The sequence below is a fragment of the Pezoporus occidentalis genome, unplaced genomic scaffold (assembly GCF_034315485.1).
Source record: "Pezoporus occidentalis ecotype Australia unplaced genomic scaffold, CSIRO_AGI_Poc_V1 ctg48, whole genome shotgun sequence".
In the NCBI taxonomy this organism is placed as follows: Eukaryota; Metazoa; Chordata; class Aves; order Psittaciformes; family Psittacidae; genus Pezoporus; species Pezoporus occidentalis.
In genome coordinates this window covers 1,402,018-1,417,800 of record NW_026915813.1, presented here as the reverse complement: position 1 = coordinate 1,417,800, position 15,783 = coordinate 1,402,018, and the positions used below count along the sequence as shown (strand labels likewise).

General features: G+C 37.5%; 1 protein-coding gene across 1 annotated transcript; it reads right to left on the bottom strand.

Moving 5' to 3' along the window:
- Positions 1-8,584: 8,584 nt before the first annotated feature.
- On the bottom strand, positions 8,585-15,362 carry LYAR (Ly1 antibody reactive). The gene is made up of 8 exons (XM_062636365.1): positions 15,149-15,362; positions 14,123-14,237; positions 13,137-13,244; positions 11,867-11,950; positions 10,770-11,106; positions 10,399-10,497; positions 9,675-9,760; positions 8,585-9,377 (listed from the first exon to the last, which is right to left on the bottom strand). The coding sequence occupies exons 1-8, from the start codon at positions 15,268-15,270 to the stop codon at positions 9,243-9,245; spliced, it is 1,086 nt and encodes a 361-aa protein (XP_062492349.1). The 5' UTR covers positions 15,271-15,362; the 3' UTR covers positions 8,585-9,242.
- Positions 15,363-15,783: the final 421 nt, after the last annotated feature.

The following is a 15,783-nucleotide window of genomic DNA, read 5'->3' as shown; positions in this document are numbered from 1 at the left end:
TTGTTTTCCCAGCCTTAGAACGCATTTTATATAAGGGCCAACCACATCATAGTCCTTAGTGACTGCAGTGATTATTTTTTATGTAGTTCAGTTGAATATTTTGAAGTTAACAGCTCGTGGGAGCCTCTGAGCTCTGCTTTCTTAGCAATGAAATAGAGGTTTCTTTGTTTTATTTCCTTTGAGTGAAATGATTACCTCAGCCTTCACTTTCATGCTAGTGATTCAAAGAAGAAACAAAGGAAATCTTCATGTACTTCCTTTGCAAAAGCTATTCATAGGAAATATCTTTGATTTAAACATAGCAATTAAATAAATATGTATGCTTGAAAAGGTTAAGATCTGTTAGTGTTGTTAAACTGAAGACTCCTGTTTACCTACAGAGTAGGTATTGTGCAAAGAGCTGAAATAAGAGCTTCCCTTCTCTGGCTCAGTATTGACCTTAACTGAACCGCTTATGTTCAGTGTTTGTAGAGCTGAGATGTTCTCTGTGATCTTTTCACAGAGCTTCTCTGATTCAGAAATTACTAATCTGTTAAAGACTAGATAGCAATCAGGAGCTGAGCTGAGCCTGTTACAACATGAACAACCTAATTAACAAAGCAGCTAAACAATGGGCCTGCTGGATAAGTAATTCTTGCAAGTTAAAGAATCCCTGCAGAAACGTTAGGATGTATTTTAAAATATTGTCCTTGATCTGGTAAATTTAGTTATCCGTCTGTGAGAGGGATTTGTGAATTTGAAGATTCTGTGAAGGACATGTACAAAAGGTAGAGTTTGCAGCAAGTTTTTGTGTTAACTGAATTCCTGGTCTCTCATATAATGTGAATTCTTCCCACATTTTCAGAAATGGACTTCAACACCTTCATGTTCTTTTCTTTTGAATAGAAAAGAATGTTTTGTAAGTTATTTGAATGTTTTTAAATATTCAGGGTTTGCAGTTATAAGTAAGGGGTGAATTTTGCAATCTGGTTGGACATTTTGAACTTAATTATTTCCTTGTTGCTTGGTATGTATTTGCTATTTACTGAGCAGTTGGTACCTTAACAACACAAACAAGTGGTAGCTTTTTATGTTCCTTGATTGGGTACATATAAATTTTATAATTAGACTTCCCAGTTAAATTCTCACTTTTAGAAAGTCAAATTAGTTTTCTAGTATTCTAGCAAATGTTCGTAACTTTTTCCCTGTTACAGAAGTCAGTAGCTAAATTGCCCCAGATGTTACTGGTTCACAAAAGACCTGATGAAAATTGTCTTCATTTCTTATCTAAGTAGTGCTGGCATCTCTCTCCCTGTGTTAATTTTTAGCTGAAGTATGTTGGATGCAGTGTAGGCATATTCTTTATTTTGAGCAATGATTGTGCAAAATACTCTCTGCTTTGTATTCATGAACTAAATAATAATAATAATAATACTGTGCTGCTTATCTTCCGCTATCAGGAGTAAAAAGATTGGATGGGTAGAGATTCTCAATGCTTTCTTTACATTATTCTTGCAGTAAAGCACTGCATATCCTCTCTTACACTTGAGTGAAAACGTAAATACATTGTCTTATCTAGGTAAGAAAAAAGCCTTCAAATCGTACTACAGTTCTCTTGCTTTCATCTAGCATCCTTTTAATTTTTTTAAATACCATACAATGGAAAAAAAAAGTCAGAGAATGACTTAAAAGCACTTGGTGTGAATAACTTCATGCAGATCTGAAAAACAGCTGAAAGTTAAAACTCAGTCGACACTGAATGTGGTACATACACAAACTATTGAACTCAAGTTGAGTTCTCATGTGAGTATTAAATTACAGTGAAGCCCTGAATTGGCCCTTTAGGAAGGAAACAATACGTACAATAGTGTGTTTGATACCAAGAATGCACTACATACAAGCATGCAAGCATTTGAACTTCATGAAGGGAAAGAAAACAGAAAAGATGAAGGCAGTTGAAAAGGCAAAGAGGGCATCTAAGAAAACAGATAAAGAATGCACGACATAATGTATAACGTCATTTGATTCATCTAGGTATGGTATTCTTCATCTTGAAACTTGTCTGCAAAATACAAAAAAGCTGTTGCTCCAGAACATTACTTTAATCTGAAGTATTGATTTAATGGAAGATCATTTCAACACTCTCAGTTGTCCTGATTAAAAAGGTTAGGTAGCTTCAAGGTTTTGCCCTTGCCTTTTGCTGTAACTGACATTAAGAACATAAGACTGTTCATTCCAGCTTGGATCTTCAAACATGTAAACAAAAACCATGAAATAAATCTGGATAAACTATTCTCCTAGAAGTCACTATGTAAATCTTTCTACTCTCTCTCCTAAATCATCTCTTGAGGTTAGTTTCACTTAACTATGCCAACTTTCTTAGGGAGTACAATGGCTCTCAAAATGTTTTCCTGAGACTACAGTTTAATGATACAAAGCATTTGGCAGCAATACTCCACCTATAATTGTTCTTGACTACTCAGTCCCCAGTAGTGATATCTAATACTTCTCAGTTTGAGGATTTGATCTGGTTTTAAAAGCCTGCAAAAATGCAGGGGATGGTAGAGAGGCAAAACCAAATGGCCAGATGTGGGAGGGTGGGAAAGGAAACACTTGGGAATTACTGAAACTGATTTCCTCACTGAAGAAAAAGTTTGTGCAGTCATGCATCTGTAGTAATACAAGAATTTCATACTTGGGGCATTTATGAACATCCTACAGTTTTGGAGTGTGGGGTTTTCTTAATAATGAAGATCACAGATCCAAATCACACTATCAGGACAGACTGTCAGTTGTGGGAATGGGCATTTAAGTTTATTGTTCATCAAACATCTGCTCTATAGGAGTATTGCTTTCCTTAGGCATGACACTTTATTTCTGTATTCATAGAGGTTAGCATTTTTTTTTCTGGCTGTGGTAAGATGTTAATGATTGTTTTGGAGATGGTCTTGTGTCCCCCCTGCCCGTGGTTTGACTGCTGTAGTGAAGTAGGAACAAAGTTTCTTTGGAGGTGACATGGACCTCACTGTTAACAAGATTGGAAAGTACAGATAATTTTCATAATGTGTTCAGCATGGCAACACCTCACTGATGCACACAGTGTGGAATTCACCTCATGCTGTTTGCCTGGAGAATTTTTCTTGGAGTCCTGAAAAAATCAAAACAATTAAGTGTGCTCTTACACACTTAATTCAGGTGTTTTAAAGCAGGTTTTATAAGCATTTATAAGCAGGTTTTCTTTACTGTTGTCCTTACAGTCCATGACTGCTTATGCATCCTGTAGGGTAATTTTTTTGTGTATTTTGATTTGGTATTGTAATTGAACAACAGAGTTAGAGGGAACACTGCCATAGAGTGCTGTAGTGCCAGGGAGAGACAGGAAGAGAGGAAGATATTTGCTGGTTTGAAGACTAAATACCTCAATTTCAGATTTTACCTGGACAACTGGTATTGCCCTGGCTAATCTGTTAATCTGAGCAGGTCTTTAAGAACATAGGCTGAGTTCCAATTTTTTCTTCTCATAGAAAATTTCTCCAATGCTCTGAAACCACTTAGGTTCTGAAAGTTCACCAAAAAAGCTGAACTTTCGAAGGTAGAATAAGTGAGACAGAACTATAGCAGCAAGCAGGGAAGAGGAAATGTATTTCATGGTACAAGACAAGGAAATTGTAGGAACGAACAGTCCATAAAATGTCTTGCATTAAATGGTAGAAGGGATGGATGTTAAAAAAAAGTCAATAAAATGCTTGAAACATAAGAGATGTCTTTACAATTCAATAAAAGCTTTTATACTAGCAATTGATTTAGAAGTCCAAGGCAGAAACACAGGCACAAAGTATTGGCTTCTAAGTGAAGCACTTACTTTAATGGTAAGAAAGAAAAGTCTAGGAGAAAATTCTGGTCCTGTCCAGCCCATGAAAACCTCAGCCTTTGTCTCGTATGACAGCATCAATACCTGTGTATCCCTCCTTGAATTCCTTCTCATCATCAAGAGTCGAAGGCCAGCAGAATGGCAGAAAATCAAACATATAAAAGTACACTTCATGCTTTGTATTCATACATTAATGGCTGGTTCACGAGAGTTCATTACATGGCTACTGCAAAGAACAGAATGAAGTAGTAAAAAATCATGTGTTTTGAGCCATCTGCAATGCAGGTGGAATTCTGGTGTTATTTTTCATTCAGTTTGTCACCTAAGTGAGATGCAGTGACTTGAATACTGTCAGGTGTATTCATGCTGCCTGAGAGAAAGATCTCACAGTGTTCAAAGCACCTTTTTCTTCTAATAAAACAAATCAATGTGAGAGTTGAGCTTGATTGCAATTAGGCTTCAATTAGGATTTTGATACTCATTTAGTACTAATGCATTCCACCTAGAAGTTTGGAAATAGTAGTTTAATTGGTAGGCATACAGAGACACAATTTCTGTTTTTCTGTTACTTTCAAGTCATTTCAGGAGCTATAAAGCTACTTGTGTATGAAGTCAGTTAATTTACTTCTGCTTAACTCAGATACAGAGTTGAGTGGCAACACAGAGTTGAGTGGCAAAGGCAGTTTCTATATAGGAGAGCTGATGAGGAGGGCAAAACACATGGTCTCTGAAGACTGGACAATTGTAAGTCTTCCAGAATACATTTTTAAAGGATAAATGGAAGATAAGATGAAGATTTATTTGAGAAAGGACTAAGCTCTGTGATCTGCAGTCTTGCAGGAAAATAGTCCAATCAACCAAAAAGCTTGAAGTCTTTTCCACCCTTACCCTGTGGGAGCATAAAAGCACGAGGATTCAGGTGCAAAATGAATTCTATTGCAACAAGTGCAATAGAAAAGCAGTAGGTTACAGGTGCAAAAGGAATGGTACTTTAAGAAGTACAAAGTTACTACTAAACCTTCCTCTAGTCCAGGTGAAGTTTAGAATTCAATATAAAGTAACACTTCCTGTGAAAGTACTATGGGAAATATAATATGCTGCTTTTCTTGGCTGACAGATCAGAAAAGAAACTTAGAGGACTTATTCTTGTTTTTTCTTAAAGGCTAAATTGGGAGAAGAAAGGGATAACTGTTGAATATACTGCCTGAGATAGCTTGTAACCTGTAAATACAGCTCAATGTATAGAACAATATGCCTTTTTTCACTTATCTCACAGGAAAAGTTTAATATTTGCTCTCTTATTTCCTTAAGAAGGGTTAAGCTTTAAAAGTTTCTGAATGAAATCATGTATTGGGTGTCTGTATCCTGTGGTCGCCAGCTCTAAGCTGTTGCTCCTGTCAAGGGCTGACTGCATTGTCCTGATGCAATCAGATTATAGCACCAGGTGGGAGGATCAGTTTTCACTGGGAGAAAGAAGAATGAACTATTCTAATGCACTGACACAGTGGAGGGCTGAGCCCAAGGAACAGGTACCTTCCTTTGAAGCTTTTTTCTTTCAGTGATTAAACTCCCTGCTTAAATGTTTGTGCCTTACTTCTAAAGAAAGCCACTAGCTTTAAACAGTTTTCTAATTTACTTCTTCTTTCCCCACTCTGCAAACCAAGACACTCCATTTCCGGCACACTATTTTAGAAAGTAAGAAAGGTGTATTTTGTGATCTTCTAACCAGCATAATGAATTTCTGTAATAAAACCAAACATATTCTGGAACGTTTTATAATGCTACATACCTGTTATCTGATGGTTTCTCCTAAGTTCATTGTGCCAGTTGACATCAACAGTGACTACTAAGCATACAATTGGTGGAAAATAAAATAATAGTTAAAAAGAAAACCCACATGATTTTGGCAGTCAGCACACTCAAAACACCCAGAACCACTGCAGTTACTGTGAGCTAGATCTTCCTTCTTCAAAAGCAAGCATGCACAGAAGGATGTCAGTCCTGTCATTTGTCCTCAAAGGTGACAGGCTCCAAAGTCACTCAGATGAGGACTTAAGAGCTGTTCAATCATATTAATCATCTGACTTAGAAGCTGAGATCAGATAATAATACTTAATGAGCACATTAATTAAACTTCAGGTGCTCAACAAGTTTTCACATCGCCCCTGTGGGTTGTGCCTTGCTGTTGTTCTCTTACACTGTCTGGAATACTGATTTTTAAACATTACATGCTCTCTGAATGCAATTGGATAAATCGGTGCTGTTGCCCTCTTGCATTTGGTAAATCTTAAGGATGTACAACCTCCTCACTTAAAACCAAAAGAGCCTCCAAGGTACGTAACTTCACTGAAACAGATCCATGGGATTTAAAAAACTCCTGGAAATTTGCCGATTAATCACCGAATAGAAATTAGGCCTTACTGGTTATCTGTCACCATGAAATATTCTAAGTGGTCAGCAAGGGATTATGCCCTCCTCTGAAATGACTATCACTAAATTGGTAGTTTTAAAGAACAGTGTAGTTTCAATCTGTTCAAGACATCAGTAGTTGCAAGGAGTAAATTAAAGGTCAAATCTGTTAAGTGGGAAAGCCAATTTCAGTCCTCCAAGGAATCTATCGTCTAGTGAAAAGATACAGAGGTAATGTCCTATGCGTGGACTTCAGTAGCACTTGAAGTCATCTGTAATTAGAAGTACAGATGTATCTACCATACTACAGCGTTTCTAGTAATATTCAGCAAGAAAAACATACCTATAAAGCACATTGTTCCCCCCACCCATTCTTTTTGCTAACAGACTAACTAGGAAAAGGTAATACTGTTGTAATGATGTATAATGAGGTAATACTACCCTAACAGGACTTGGACAGAGTAGACTCCTACTAGTGACCATCAGTATAGGCATTAATTTGATGTATGTCTGCCAAACCATTCAGCTGGTGCTGCTCTGCCTATTATGCAGAATGGGAGAGCATATGATGCAGAAGTCACATTTACACTTTACATAGGCACTACAAGCACAGCTGTGGCAATGCACAGGGGAAGTTGGGCATCTGAGCTGTTATGAATCACAACAGCTACTGCAGGAAAAAATGCTAAGGCCAAATCTTATTCAGATAGCTTGTCTGGGTACTGTTGATCAATACTCCTTATTTTCAGCTTTAAGCTGATGTGTGGTGTTCTTGAACATTAGTCTGCTGCTTTGCTTCAGTCAGTGATCACTGAAGTAAACCCTGAGCATAAGACACCAGAACACTGCAGTGACAGGAACCAAGTATCTGGTTATCTGTTAGACTGAATAGAGAACTGCTGCACAACTTCAGAGGTTCTTTTAGACTTTTGTTTCCATCTGATAGATCAGATGCTTTGTCTAAGAGATTAGATGGCACTTTTCATGAGCAGAAACTGTCATTCTCCCAAGCTGTGAAAGACGATTTGCAACACTCCAAAGTAAGAATTTGCTGTGAATATTTAATACATGGCATAAATCCAATCTGCCCTTACCTGCCTGAAAAAGGAAAAAAGATGCAGCTGATGAGGTTGGAGCATGCCAAGAAAATAGTAGGTCTTTATTGAAAAAACATGCAGGTGATGCAGGCTGCTGCACACAGAACAGCCAGCAGTGCTACAGCACAGCTTGTGGGGTGGCTGGAGCCAGCTGGCTGATGGGAGTGGTGGCACTGAGCAGGAAGTCAGCCCTGGTGTGTGGACATGGGGCTGGTGCTTTGAAGTGTTGTGTAGAAGGAGGCGAGATCCTAGGTTGAGGGTAAGGGAGAAGAGGATTGAAGCATGGCACAGAATTAGCTGCCACAGCCATAGCAGCTGCCGAGTGCATCCATAATTGCTGCTGTGGTCAACAAGAACTGGTATGCATCATCAGCAAAGGTTCAGCACATGTTCAAACATGTGATATGATCAACAGCTATGGAAGACAAGAAGCATAGAAGAATGGCATAACTTGGAATTAATTCTAAACACCAAAAAAAAACCACAAACCTGTAACAATTATTGTAGCAAAACTATTTAGGATCATAATTTAACAATATTTCTTGTAAATACAGTGAATGACAAGATTAACAGCACTGTATTAGTTCAATTTCGCTGACAAAGACTTGTTCTTTTATAGGTCCTTTCCTAAATCAAAACCAAAGAAATCTAAGCTTTTGAAATGTGTTCATTTGAAGCTTCTCAAAGAGTTTCCATGTCTGTAAATGAATTTTATTCTATTTCTCTTCAAAGCCATTTTCATGAATTAAAAACAAACACTTAAGGGATCTTAATTAGACATTTTATTGCAACTTTTATAAGACATATATGTATTCAGACAAACTGGACCCAGTGTAACAGACAGTTCATTTCTTCATATTTCTAATATATTCAAAATTCCTATAAATTCAGGTATTTTCACAATGGAGTTTTATAAAAGTGTATCTGCTGGAAACCACTGTGTACTTTGCCAAAACATATCTTACACTGCAAGAGATCTGCCCTGGCTTTCTACCACTGTTTTTAACAGACTACTTCATGGTAGAAAACTTCCTATCTGGAACTATTTTGCATTTGATTAAACCTCTGTAGACTTCAAGTAACTTTTCCTGGACAACTGTCTCTTACATATGTGTAGGATTTCTGGCCTGCCTAAATTATTCTGGTGACAGCAACGTAAGAGCCTCTTCAAATTCAATGTAAATTGTGGGTTTATTATATAAAGTGGCAAGATATATTATACTGAAGGTGGCGTTTCAAAGTAATTTATTTCATCCATTTTTGGTCTAAGTGAGCCCTTGCATTGAAGTCAGCTGTGTCACTAATTAAAACATTCAGTAGCAGTGCATATACAGGTAACAGTCTTCAGATTTTCCACTGATTGTGCAGTATTACATCCACAAACTTGACAGACGCTTTTATTATGCATGTTACAACAAAGAATTAACAGGCTATATTACACAGAACTAACAGGTTATTAAAACCCTGTATTACGGGGCTATCAGTCATAGAATTTTAGCATAACAAAACATTTATTCCACAGTGGGGTTTTGAATATGAAAATGCTAGTTTCTCTTACAATATTTTCTGCAGAAAGACACACAATCAAGGTCCTGATAAACATTCTTGCCTATAAATTATATCATTAAAAGAGTTTTAATACAATAGGCAACAATTATTTTCAATGTCCCATAAAACTTGTACCAAAAAATATACATTTTCCATAAAATCAAAAAATAAAATATCTGAAAATGTTCTGTGTAAGTCTAGAGAAAGAGGAGGAACCCAGTCTTAAAATTCTGCTCTCACATAAACAATTTGAGACCAGTGCAACATATTTTTACAGCTGATAGAAGAATTTGTCTCAGTCCGATTAAAATGCAATGTGATGAAAAGTATGCAAACTCTTATTTCAGGAGTTTAACTTTGTCCTTTAAAACTTTAAACTTGGGATTGTTATTCACTTTCTTATTAAATATGACTAGAATATCCTCTTCTGATTTGTGATGTTCACCAGCTATGGCATAATACTGAGCTATAACCTGCAAAAGACAGAGGAATGGTTCCGAGTTAGTAAAGATGATTCCACTTTCAGCAATAATACATTCACGTTACTCTACTGAAATCATTATGTTATTATTCCTTTGCAGAATTAATGCTGAATTTCTCCTGTAGTCCAGTAAGCAGTAAGGAACATGCCCCTCAGCTGATGCTCTGCCAATTGTTAAATAATGTCAAACTTTTTTTGCTTATACAGGGCAGGACTTTATAAACTTAAAACATTATGGAAAGAAATTCGCAAGACCAAAGGAGACTTAAAAAGCCATGTTCCACAGTACCTTTTTTCTTAGTTTCTTAACTGAAATTTCATTGTCTGGAGCTTGTTTCAGGACAGCTTTGATGGTTCCCTTCCAGTTGAATTTAACTACAAAATGAGTATATGTACAACATCATTAATAAAATTAGGTATTTACAAGTCTTCTCTATATGAACCAGCCTTCAATCACCTAATTTTGGAACGAGTTCATCTACCACAACAGCTGGTATCTTACTGACCCTACAGCAGCAGGGTACCTAAGCATAAGGTCATGTGGGCGGTTTCTGAAGATTCTAATAGGACAGACATGAAGAACCAATATGCTACTTCAAAGGCTGCGGTCAGGGCTATTATTACTTCTGTGCTTTAGATATTAAGCAGCAATTTTTATGTAACACAGGGATGGTTGGAAAGATCCCATCTCTCTGCCCTTAGGGCACAGGTAGTCAATCCCACATGGTACCCACTTGAGAGCTCATGTTTACAAATAAATGATCTGTATGTTCAAGTGCAGACAATTTCCCAACAGTAACAGTCTGTTGGAGGACAGGGGTAAGTAGGCTTGTCCAAGTATCAACTAAGGTCCACCATGGCTAAAGTCCAGTTTATGATTCACTGAGCAAAAATGGGTGATGTAAGAGCTACAAAGAGCTACAAGACAACTGTTACCGTTTTTCATGTTGGCTAATGTGCTTTTGCAGAATAGCTTTGTAACTATCTAAACTCCCCCTTTAAGAATATGTTACCTCTTCCCCCACTCTCTTCATTGCCATTGTTGTCTTCTGTTTCTGCGTCTTCTGAAATGCTTTCAGTTTTCATTCTCTTCGTTGTGATAGGAGGTTTCTCTAGAGACAGAATTGGATAAACATACACAAAAATGTACAGAAGTAGAAACAAAGTTCTGATGTGACTTAAAGTTTCTGTTCTTGCAACATGAGTTTATACTTGCTAAGGGGTTCAGACTTTATAAAGGACTGTGCAACCACAGTGTTAAAAAATAATCTGATGTGTGTAACTTACTATTTAAAAAATTCTACTTAGATAAATTACTGAGCTTTAGGGCATACAGAAAAAGCATCTTGAAAACAAGCAAGAACATAAAGTGCAGGATGGATACCTTCTGTATGTTTATGTTTGCGTTTCTTTACATTTGTTTCCTTTTCTACTTCACTCTGATGGCCATTTCCATTTATTTCAAATTCATTCTCCAAGCTCTCCTTTTCTTTTTTGGACTTTTTACTCTTTTTTACTTCTGCCTGGTTTTCTAATTTCAAGTCCTTTTTCTCCTTCTTTTTGTTCTTTTGTCTCTCTTCTTTTCGTTCTCTCTTATTCTTTTTCCTCTCAGTTTTATCATCTGTAATTCCATTTTCTTCTGCTATTGCTTGTTCCCCAGTTTCTGCAGAATACACCTCTTCCTTCTGCTGTGGTTTGCCTTTTTCTTTTTCACTTGAAATCTTCTGTTGAAAGACAGATTATTACAATTTTTACATGCCTTTTTGACATTGCAACTTTACTACATAAAGAACATTTTCTCTATTAATGAATAACACTAATATTCTGGAGTCAATTAAATTGCTTGCAAGCGGTAACACCAGTTACCTGAGAAACAGCACTAAATGGGGTGGCTGATTTTTCTTTTCACCCTAAATGCTAATTACCTTAGCATCACAGAAGAAATATTAACTTACAACATATATAATTTCTGTTTGAAATAATTTTCTATGTATTTGGGACTTTTTAATTCAGACAAAAACATGGTCTATTACAGCAGTATACAGAACCTATTCCCAAATACATGGCCCTTGAGTAATAATCTTAGCTTTGCCATCCAGTTTCCTGACTTGGGTTTTGGCTGGGACAATGAACTATTTACTGCAAGATGTCAACAAAGGCACTGCTGGTTGTTTTAATTGTACTTTTTTCACCTTAACATATTTGGTTTCTTTTAATGTTCCTGGTCTTATACTAGTTTTCTTGTAGAATTAATATGTCCAAGTTTTTAATCACAACCTATTTAGTACACACAACTACTTCAGCAACAGTATGTTCCACAAATTAGCAAGGGAATTAGTCTAGGAATATAACATTATAACATAATCCATCGTAACAATGGGAAACAGTATTTATGCTAACATCTACAAAAGGAGGCTGAAAGGTTTTCCTTCCAGCATTTTTGACCGCATTCAAAAGTTGTAAGTTGTACCTCTAACTTACGTTTCTGGTTGCTTCAGAGAAAATATCCCACACCTGGTCTTGCAAGGTGATGTCAGTAATTCTCAAACTGTTCTTCATCCAATTCTGTGCCAGAAAAAAACCCAACAATAACCAAAAACATGCATCTCTGATACATTTACTTTATGAATCTCTTAAATCTCATAATGCCTGTGTACTGTTACAAGGATATACCAATATAAGAGCCTCTCAATTGCCTTACTAATAGTAATCCAGAAGAGCTAAATATGTAGAAAAGATAATCTTCAAGCTTTTGAATATAGCTGGTTGTGTTAATGTCCTGCCAAACCTTCTGACTCTTTCCATGAGGTAAAACATTAGGATCTGATCTTACTTATTTGTGTACTAGACAGATAGCCATGCTCCTAAATGGATAGCTTAGTTTATTACAGAGAAGTAAAACTTAAGCAAATATCTCAATGCAAACATCTGAAAGTTTTTAGGGCTATTGCAGGAATTCCTGCTGAAAATAAAAACAAAGCAGTAAATTTCTACAATGAACTGCAAAAACTTTTAATCTTCTGCTGCAGATCTTACCAAAAAGCAAGAGGCTTCTTGACAGTATCATTTTCCCTACTTAGAATACTGATTTTGTAGAAAAGCATTCTAACCTTCAGCTTGCTAGCAGCAATTTCACTGCAGCTCTACTAAGTTCTATCCGAGTGCTTTGGAAAAAATCATGATCTCTCTCAGCCTCACAATCTCCTCACAACAGAGAGGAAAATAAAATAAATAAATAAGGCCAGCTTGTCAGTAATTCTTTACTGATACCACATGAAACGTTTGGAACTTGCTTTGGCTGTGATGCAAAGTTTAGTGCAGCATGCAATGTGGGGGATTCTGTTAGAATCTGAGCCCCAGGAAAACTCTCAGTATCTTGCCTCTACCAGGAAAAAAACCAAAAGCATAGAAATAAGAATCCCTTATGAGTATGTCTAAGAACTTGAACACTCATTAAAAATTGCAAATATATAAAAAAGGAAATTGCAAATATATATATAAAAAAAGGAAAGGTATCAAAAAAGGAACAAGCCTATGTATGGAGATTAAGCTTGAATGGTAAGTCTCTGGCTTGCTACCGAATTAAAATGACACAGATTCTTTTTGAGCAAGGATATATATTTTACAAACACTACGATATTTGAAACTCCACTATTACAGCACCTATTTACTAATGCCCAAAAAAGCAATTTCTCCCACCTTTATTAAAAGAGAGTGGCTCTCACTACAACAAACCTCTATTAAAACATACCTGAAACTTTACTTTTTTTCTTGGAATGTTATCAAAGCCACGCATTTGCTCCAGAATGTTCCGCACTTTGGGGCTTATGTTTGGCTTCTTTATTACTTCATGAATTTTCTGAATGAAGAAAAACAGAACTAAATCAGCAAAGAAGCACAAAGATCAAGTGATACCTGCAAGGTATGTGTCCTGGTTTCAGCTCTATCAGTTAATTTTCTTCCTAGTAGCTGGTGCAGTGCTGTGTTTTGGTTTTAGTCTGAGAATAATGCTGATAACACACCAGTGTTTTAGCTGTTGTTAAGTAATGCCTACCCTGATCAAGAACTTTTCAGTCTCTCATGCTCTGCCAGTGAGGAGGGGCGCAAGAAGCTAGGAGGGAGTAGAGACAGGACACCTGACCCAAACTAGCCAAAGGGTTATTCTATACCACAGCACATCTCAGCACAGGAGAACAGAGGAGGTCAGGCCAGGACCTTGTGGCACTTACTTGAACAGCACTGCTGCCCTGCTTCCCATTATTTAAAGATACTGGACACCGGAAAGCCTGCCTGTACTTCTGAAAATCTGTTTTCTAAAAGGCTTTGTGGATGTCTTAAGACTACGAGGAAAGGGCGTGCTGTAATTATCCCTCACCTTTCTGTGTAGAAGAGACTTACTGTTGAGGAAAGCTAACAATTTTCATAAGCAGCAGCACTCACATCACACTGCCTCTGAACAGTGTACTTAAAGAATGTTCCATCTCAACAATGGCACTGATCTGTTGACTTCAGTGGTATTATTCATATGCCTTATCAAACTAGTAAGACATAAATTCAAAATAAACAAAAGGTGCATTTCTTACCAGGATAAGCAACAGACCTACTAAGAAACTGCCAAAGCAAGCTGTGGATACTAGGAAAACAGATCCTCAGTTTGATCAAATATAGCCTCTGCTGCATCTTTAACAATTATAAACAACAGCCATTTATCATATCTATATATAGTACAAATCTTACCTGAATCCACTCCTGTTGTTTAGCATCTCCTTTGTTAGTTTTGGCTTCAAAATCTTTTCCACCATATTTCTGGTCTTCACTTACACACTTCACATGCTCTTTATAATCGTCACCCCTGAACAAAGGAGATTTTTAACTGTAATTCACTGGAGTCCTTTGAACCACACAAGACTTACAAACCCAACAAATGGAAGTAAAAGATAGCACCTATCATTTAAATCCTAATACTATCAACGCTTATATGAGTAAAGTATATGCTTGTAAGACTGCTGACATTTCTGCCATGCTACAGCCTTCAGTGAAAATTTCTGACTTGCAAAACCAGAGGACTCTTCAGTATAGTGCTGCTTTTCTTAATGACTCTCTAACTTAGGCACATTTGTATATGTAACATATACATGGCTATTAATACATTTATCTGTGTTTTACTACTCATATTGACACCATTTAACAATAGAAAAGCAGGTGAAAATGTTTGCAAAAACCTAATTCCTAAATATAGATATACTAATGTGGTATTGTAGCTCTGACCAATGTGTAAATGTTGCCCAAAGCAATGAATAACATAGAACTTAATCTTTGTCAGTAAAGTACTGAAAAACATAATAATTATTTGAGGACATTATTTTCTTATGCATATTCATATATTTATATTTAGAAAGCAGACAGTGGCACTGCTTGCTTCTGAGTTCTGAGAAGTGACAACCCAATTCAGAATTTTCAGTGTTATTGCCAATCTCACTCTCTCTGCAATAACTGAATAGTAGCAGTTGTGGGTGATCACAAGCTGAAACCGCTGCCACTTGAAACCATAAAATACTGCACCTGTTTACTGCGGGGTTTAGTTGTCCTGGTGGTTCAAACTTGAGTGACTAAGCTTGAAGTTATACAATTTATAAATAAATTTATAAATAATTTTCAAATACAAATACACATTATTCAGAAATTGCCTGATTTTAATATGTTGTAGGAAAGTCTTACATTGGCGACAAGCACTGCTGAGTGAGCATACGATACTCTACCTACCAGAAATCCTTGCCACAATCCATGCAAGAAAGGCACTGACAGTTCCTGCAGATGTTCACATGTTTTTCAACCTGTGCTTTCTTCAGAGACTCTCCACATGCATTGCATGTGAAAACCACCATGCTGGCGAGTGGTCAGCAGCTTCTATGAACTGTGTACAATCTGTTTCCTCCCACACAAGCAGAGTCCTAGAAATACGAGGAGGAGATCTTAGGTTTACAGCTTGAAAGATGCACTCGAACGACTGAAAATGAATGCAGCTGTGCATCCTCCCGCAGAAAACCTAAGCAGTTTGATTTTGCATGTGCAGAATTTCGCCTGGTACCTGTGCACAAGGGAAACCAGTAACCCTGAAACCAGTACTCCCCTATTCCCCCTACCCCATGCCGGTGCGTTTCTCAAGTTCACGGTTCCCCTCCGCTTCCCGGTGCGACCACCCCGCCCTTCCGTCCCGCTCCCTGCAGCCCACCCGTCTCCACCGGGTGCGGGCGAGCGGCACCGGCACGCGGGAGCCGCCTGATGGGGGCCCAGCCACCTGGGGCGGGAGGGACAGAAGGAAGGCCCTCGGCAGCCCTGCCCTGCCCTCGCTCCCGCTCCCCGCACTCACTGCCCGCCCCCGCTCCGCACCTCAACCC

What these genes read in the sequence shown, in the direction of transcription:
- LYAR (XM_062636365.1), bottom strand. Translation starts at nt 15,270, where the DNA reads ATGGTGGTTTTCACATGCAATGCATGTGGAGAGTCTCTGAAGAAAGCA. An exon ending in GAAAAAAAGTAAAGTTTCAG is followed by an intron (nt 11,951 to 13,136) that starts GTATGTTTTAAT and finishes TTTCTGGCACAG; the next exon opens with AATTGGATGAAGAACAGTTT. An exon ending in CAAACATAAACATACAGAAG is followed by an intron (nt 10,498 to 10,769) that starts GTATCCATCCTG and finishes TTCTGTCTCTAG; the next exon opens with AGAAACCTCCTATCACAACG.